The 7,500-nt window shown below is 18.6% G+C and overlaps 3 protein-coding genes across 3 annotated transcripts in view; 1 reads left to right on the plus strand and 2 right to left on the minus strand.

Annotated features, from left to right (window-relative positions):
- Positions 1 to 894, minus strand: part of PF3D7_0908700 (tRNA pseudouridine synthase, putative) — a gene marked incomplete at both ends in the record, with an annotated part of 1,900 nt that extends 1,006 nt beyond the window's left edge. The window contains 4 exons of the mRNA XM_001351923.2: positions 1 to 76; positions 189 to 383; positions 501 to 592; positions 838 to 894. The exon at positions 1 to 76 is cut by the window's left edge and continues 12 nt beyond it. Of these exons, the coding sequence (XP_001351959.2) occupies positions 1 to 76; positions 189 to 383; positions 501 to 592; positions 838 to 894 (420 nt within the window). The remainder of the gene's footprint in view (positions 77 to 188; positions 384 to 500; positions 593 to 837) is intronic.
- Positions 895 to 1,811: 917 nt separating this feature from the next.
- Positions 1,812 to 3,785, plus strand: PF3D7_0908800 (mitochondrial carrier protein, putative; the record flags this gene model as incomplete). Its single annotated transcript, XM_001351924.1, has 2 exons — positions 1,812 to 3,492; positions 3,694 to 3,785. The coding sequence occupies 2 exons, from the start codon at positions 1,812 to 1,814 to the stop codon at positions 3,783 to 3,785; spliced, it is 1,773 nt and encodes a 590-aa protein (XP_001351960.1).
- Positions 3,786 to 4,021: 236 nt separating this feature from the next.
- On the minus strand, positions 4,022 to 7,165 carry PF3D7_0908900 (conserved Plasmodium protein, unknown function; the record flags this gene model as incomplete). Its single annotated transcript, XM_001351925.1, has 2 exons — positions 4,022 to 6,849; positions 7,006 to 7,165. 2 exons carry the CDS (start codon positions 7,163 to 7,165, stop codon positions 4,022 to 4,024), a joined length of 2,988 nt encoding a protein of 995 aa, XP_001351961.1.
- Between the last annotated feature and the right edge of the window lie 335 nt (positions 7,166 to 7,500).

A 7,500-nucleotide genomic window follows, 5' to 3' on the forward strand; every position in this document is an offset into this window, starting at 1 on the left:
TGCTTTCTTCATCTTTTCGATGTTATAATTTTTATTTATAAAAAAATAGACATACGTTCTTTGGATACAATTTAATCTGCACATAATAAATAAATATATATATATATATATATATATATATATATTTATTTATATATATATATATATTTTTTTTTATTTATTCATATTTTGTCACATATTATTTTCACCGTGCGTCAAATGTATTGGAAACATGTTTAATATCATGTATGTGTATATTCTTAAGCTTCTTTTTTAATTCTTTAACATATTTCTTTTCTATTTCAAAAATAGGAACATTCTCATATTTTATATTTAATCTTAAATTTATTCCATTGATACGAGCAGATACACCTTTGTCTGTTCGTGATACCCTTGATAATGGCCTAATAGAAAAAAAAAAAAAAAATATATATATATATATATATATATATATATATATATATATATATATATTATATATAAACATTTTATATATGATTAAAAACAGATTGTATACTTACGTATCATAATTATCAATCAATTCTAATTTATAAAGATTTTCTAAAAGCTTATTCTCTACAGTATTATCGTTGTCCTTTTGATATGCAGATCCCTATATATTTTTTCATAATAAAAAATAAAAGTGATTTTTATATTTTTTACAGTGTTACGTTTTCAAATATATATGAATACATAAAAAGATAATAATATTATATATGTAGATAGATATAATGCTGGCTACAGAAAAAACGAAGTTTATAATTAATTTTTTTTTTTTTTATAAAACATTCTCATATATATATATATATATATAATACATATGTATATATAAATATTGATGAAAAAATATTATTATACATTAAATTCCATTCCAAAGTATGATAAAAGAATTAGAAAGTTATGCGTTTCTTTCATTTTCTTGGTATATGATTTATCCTAAATAAGTAAATTCATACTGTTCTATATATATATATATATATATAATATGCCAAATAAACTTGGGTATTTCTTTTTTACGCTACCCTGCAATATAATTTATATATAATAATTCATTAAAAATAAAACAAAAAATTAAAAGGAAATTTAAAAGAGCAAATATTTTATATATACAACATAATTTATTATATATACATATATATTTATATATATATATATATATATATATATATATATATATATATTAATTTTGTGCACAAATGGAAATGTTTGAACTGTGAAATTAGAACATAAAAAAAAAAAAAAGAACATAATATAAAAAAATAATATAGGTATTATATATATATATAATAATATATATATATAATATACATATTTTATATATCCATAAAGGGAATGTATAATATATGAAATTATACCTCAAATATATATATATATATATATATATAATATATATATAATATATTTATATATATAGGATATATGGAAAGTTATATAATATTTTTGTTAATTATTAAAAAAAAAAAAAAATTTAATAATATATACATTGTTTAATATTTTACATTATATTTTTATAATTATTATATATTTTATGTTTTATATTTTCATCTTTTTTTTTTTTTTTTTTTTATTTTATATTTTTTCCCCTTTTATATTATAATTAAATGGTTGAAAAAGGAAAAAAGCACAAATTTATAGATACATGAAAAATAATATACATTTGTAAATAAATAAATAAATAAAATATAAGATATATATATATTTATATATATATATTATATAATGTGTCAACAAAGTATAAGATAATATTATAATTCATATAAGATAATAATATACATTTATATATTTATAAAAAAATATATAAAATAAAAGAATGGGTATTGTTATTTAAAAATATGAAAAATTCTTTTAATAATAAAGGAGGCTTGGTTAATACTACGAAAAAAATCGATGAATCTGATATAGAGCCTGTAGGTGAAGAAAAAGAAAAAGAAAAAAATGAAACAGATAAAATAAAACAAAATAATAATAATAATAATAATAATAAGTTGTACTGTGAGAATCCACAAAATGATAATATTATTAACAATTTATATAATTTAAACTCAAATGTAAAAATAAATAATAATGTTGAGGTAGTGGGTTTAAGTTCTAAAGAAAAGAACTATATTAATACATATAAACATTTTCAAAATGATAAGGAAAAATATAAAAAGGAAAAAGAACATAATAATAAAAATATGTTTGAAAATAATAACTTTCATAATAATAATAAATATAATATTAATAATAAAAAGAAAAATTCCAAACATTTTGACATATTCATAGATAAAAGAAATGCTGTTAACAGTATCTTAAGTTCCACATTCGCAGGTATTATGTCTCGTACTATGACAGCACCTTTAGATAGAGTAAAATATATAATGCAAATTACAAATAATTTACCTATATATGAAATATTCAAAATTATTAAAAAAGATGGTATTATATGTGGATTTTTTCGAGGGAATTGTGTTAATATTGTAAAAATTATTCCAGAGTTATCGATAAAAATGTATTCATATGAATTTATGAAATTAAATGTTTATAAATATTATTATAATAATAAAAATAAAAATAATAATGAAAATAATGATATCATACATACAGATGAACCAAATATGAATATTCCGTTTTTTATTCGTTTTTTAATAGGAAGTTCAAGTGGTGCTATAGCAGCTTTATTCATTTATCCTTTAGAAATTGTAAAAACAAGATTAATCGTTTCCAATAAAATTGATTCAAGTGGTATTATTAAATGTTTTTATGATATTTATAAAAATGAACCATATAGACATTTCTATAATGGTTTATCTATGCATCTTTATGGAGTCATTTTATTTTCAGGATGTAATATGAGTATATATGATTATTTAAAATATTTATTCTTTTCCTTATATAAGGAATATATTCATTCAAATTATTGTCTTACGAAAAATGATAACAAACAAAATAAAAATTTAACAAAAAAAAGTCCACATGACAAATTTAATCAATTAAATAATTATGAAAATTATAAAATTGGAAATAATAACAACATGGATAATAGTATTCATAAAAATAAACAAACAAATTCACAACAATATTATTCTCCATATATACATAATGAAAATCGAAATGATAATTTTACTTTCAATTCTTTGAAAGAGGTAAAATTTTATGAACGTTTTAAAAAATATTCCTCCATTATATGGAATAATAATATACATAATAATCATAATAATAATTATTATTATCATAATAATAGTAATAACAATTTTGTACATAAAAAAGAAAATCACCTGAACACTTCAAGCTGTTCATATTGTAATTATCGTATTAAGAATGTGAATTGTTTAACTTTTTTATTATTTGGTATAACTAGTTCGTTTATAGCCCAGATTGTCAGTTATCCTTTTCTTGTTTTACGTACAAGGATGCAAACACTTAATAATGAGATAGCAACTAATTATCTGAACAACGAAAGGAAGAAATTTAAGTCCTGTAGCTTTATTTTATACAACATCAAAATTTATGGATACAAATCGTTATATCGAGGTACAACATATAACAAAAAAGGGAAAAATAAATAAATACATACATACATACATACATACATACATACATACATACATACATACATACATACATACATATATATATATATATATATATATATATATATATATATATATATATATATATATAGGTACAGATTCGTTTTAATTTTTACATGTACATTTAATTTTTTTCCTTTAGGCGTTTATGTAAATTTGTTAAAAACCATACCTGCTACTTCTATCACGTGGTTTGCCTACGAATATGCCATGCGGAAACTACAAAGGATTTAAGACATGAAATATATGGATGAATAAATTAATATATATATATATATATATATATATATATATATTTTTTTTTGTGTGTTTATTTGTTTGTTCGGGTGCTTACATATATTCTTATAACATGCATGGCCAAACCTTCGCCTTATCCTTTTTATATACCCTTATGGAAATATCCATAGGAACTTTCAAATTCTTTAAATATGTATCATCTTTAATTTTTTTATTTGGTTACACTTTGTAAGTTACATCTTAATTATCAAACTTGGGACAAGATTAGGAAGAAGAGGTAATTTCTCATAGTTCACATATACATATGAACAGCTATTATATATATTGTAAGAATTAAATATATTTAATTGAATATAGTTAATTTGATTAAAAGAGATATCAATATAATTTAATAAATTATCCATATGTAACCTTTCAAGGTAAAAAGAATATATCTTCATTTTATTTTTCTTTGTTTTTGTATAATTCGTAAAATTTATGAATCCTTTTTCCTTCTTCATTTTAATCTTATAAATATTTTTAATATGTTCATCATATGTAATATTTTTATCATATATAATATTTTTATCATATATAATATTTTTATCATATATAATATTTTTATCATATATAATATTATTATCATACATAATATTATTATCATACATAATATTATTATCATACATAATATTATTATCATACATAATATTATTATCATACATAATATTATTATCATACGTAACATTTTTATTGCATTCAATATTTTCATGATATATAATATTTTCACAATTTGTACTATATTTTTTATAATTTAAAATATTTTCCCTGCATTTATTACTTGCACACTTTTTATGATTTTTCCATTTTAAATTATAATTTTTAATTTTTTTGTTACTTCCTGTTGTTATTCTTAATATTGTTTTATCGATTTTGTGAAATAATTCATAAACTTCTCTTAAATCTTTTAACTTGAAAAAATTTAAAAATGTATATTCCTTATTATTGTATAAAAAAAATATATTGAAATATAGGCCTAGAAGAAAAAGATGATCATTTAAGGTTAGCACCCTATCCCTATTAATATTATTATTATTATTATTATTATTATTATATTTTAAATAATATTCTGTACATTTTACAAATGTTTTTATATATAACGAATAAATAGTTTTATCATATATATTAGGAGGGAAGAAAACGAATCCATAATTATTTGTAACCATATTCTTATGTAAATATGTATCTTTGTTCCTTTCATATATACATTTCTTTTTTTCATCTATTATTTCATTTATTGTTGTATATATTATTCGATATACATATTTGTCACATTTGTGTAGGACACAAAATTGTAATAATAATAGAAGGTGTTTTAAAGAATATTGTCTATATGATTTTTTAAAATGGTATATTAATAAATCTAAAATTTTATCATTTTGTATATTCATTTGATTTATTATATTTAACAAAATATATGTATGATCATTAGTAAGATGATAATTTTTTCTATTGCTTTTTTTTAATATATATACATATCTTACATCGTCATACATATAATTATTTAACATCATCGAATTGTTGCTTTTATATGTTCCTTTTTCATTATTGATAACATTTAATTGATCTATAGAATAATAATTTTGTAGAATGGTCAAAATAGAATTCATAATATAATTTCTCATTTTATTAAAATAATGAATGTGATTATTTATTCCTTGGTTATATAAAAATATATACATTTGTAAATTATTATGTGTGAATATATCTTCATATAAATAGTTGTCTTTGTGTGCAAAATCATAATTATTTTCTTTAATAATATTTTTTATATTATCTATATTTATTTTATAATTTAATATATTTTTATAATATGAAAGATATATATAAAAACTATGCAGCAATTTACAATTTTTCCATATATTATCTACAAGATTACAATTATCTGTAACATTTTCAATCTTTTCATTTAAACACATATCATTATATTTATTTATAAAATTATATAAATAAATATTACAACTATAAATATTAAAAAATGTCTGTTTCGTTTTTTTAAGAGGTATACAAAATGGTGCATTTTTATGATCCCTTTGGTGTATAACATTAGTACATATATGAGGAAAATTATTTTGTTCTGATATGAATTTATTACCACTATTAAAAAATATTTCCTGATTTGTTTCATGATTTGTTTCATGATTTGTTTCATGATTTGTTTCATGATTTGTTTCATGATTTGTTTCATGATTTGTTCCATGATTTGTTCCATGATTTGTTCCATGATTTGTTCCATGATTTGTTTCATGATTTGTTTCATGATTTGTTCCATGATTTGTTTCCTGATTTATTTCCTGATTTATTTCCTGATTTATTTCCTGATTTATTTCCTGATTTATTTCCTGATTTATTGTCTCATTTATTTTCTCATTTATTGTATGGATTTTTTTTTTTTTTTTTTTTTTTTTTTTTTTATTATGTTCACATTGTGGATATAAAAATAATGTATTATTCATTTCATTGTACATATGATAATGTTGACATATTTTATTTATTAATGTTTTAAAAAAGAAATTATTTATATAATAAAAATTATATATCAAATTAGTTATATCTGTATCTTTACATTTCTTGATATTCTTAAAAATTTTATCTAATATCTTATTATGTAGTTCTATGGTTATATTTTCTCTACATAAAAAACTATATAATATACATAAATTTTTGATTTGTTTAAAATTATCTAAATAATCATTACTTCTTTTTATAATTTGCTTAGTTATTACATCTGTACTTTTCTCGTTTCTTATATATCTTTCTGAATATAATTTATAACTATGCTTAATACAACTTAGAAAGGTTAATACTGTTGATAAGTCATCTTCATCAAGCTTATCTAAATTTTTTTCTATGGCATCTTTTATATAATTCATTACATCCTTTTCATAAATAAATGTTTTACACTTCTTTTTACATTTAATAAATAAAAGCATCAAAAGACATAAATCTTTCTTATCTTTGTTATGTAGCTTCCTTTTGGATATGTTCCTAAAAAGTACTGTGGAGAATTTGATGAGCAGCTTATCTAAAAAAAGGAGAATAATAAAGGGTTATGTATACAGCAATAATTATAATATCTCCAAAGGGGTATATACATAATTGTATATGTAATATATATATATATATATATATATATATATATTTATTTATTTATTTATTTAATTCATTAAATTGTGCTTACCATTTTTAGGAGACGTATTAGATAAACAAAGGTACAGGCCCTTGGAAAAATTAATTAAATCTATATAACTTTTTTGTTTTATATGGTCATAAAATCTTGACAAAGTTCTGATGTTCATACATTTATATATGTAGGGAATATAAGAACACCCTCTAAGCATATTACATTATTCAAAAAAATTTATATGGTTATAGGTAATGTTAACAACAATAATATTTTGAGAAAAGGGCAATTATGTCTTTATATATATATATTATATTGCTATGTATTTATATTTTATTTATTTTTAATCATATATATTTTTACAATTTATACAAGTCTGTTCAAAAGTTTATTTCATATAAATTTTTTTAAATATACAAGAAAGATAAAAAAAAAAGAAAAAAAAAAAAAAAGAAAGAAAAAAAAAAAGAAAGAAAAAAAAAAGAAAGAAAAAAAAAAAAAAGAATAGGGTATATTATGATCATATAAATATAAAAATAAATATATATATAT

Source organism: Plasmodium falciparum (genome assembly GCF_000002765.6).
Source record: "Plasmodium falciparum 3D7 genome assembly, chromosome: 9".
Classification (NCBI taxonomy): domain Eukaryota; phylum Apicomplexa; class Aconoidasida; order Haemosporida; family Plasmodiidae; genus Plasmodium; species Plasmodium falciparum.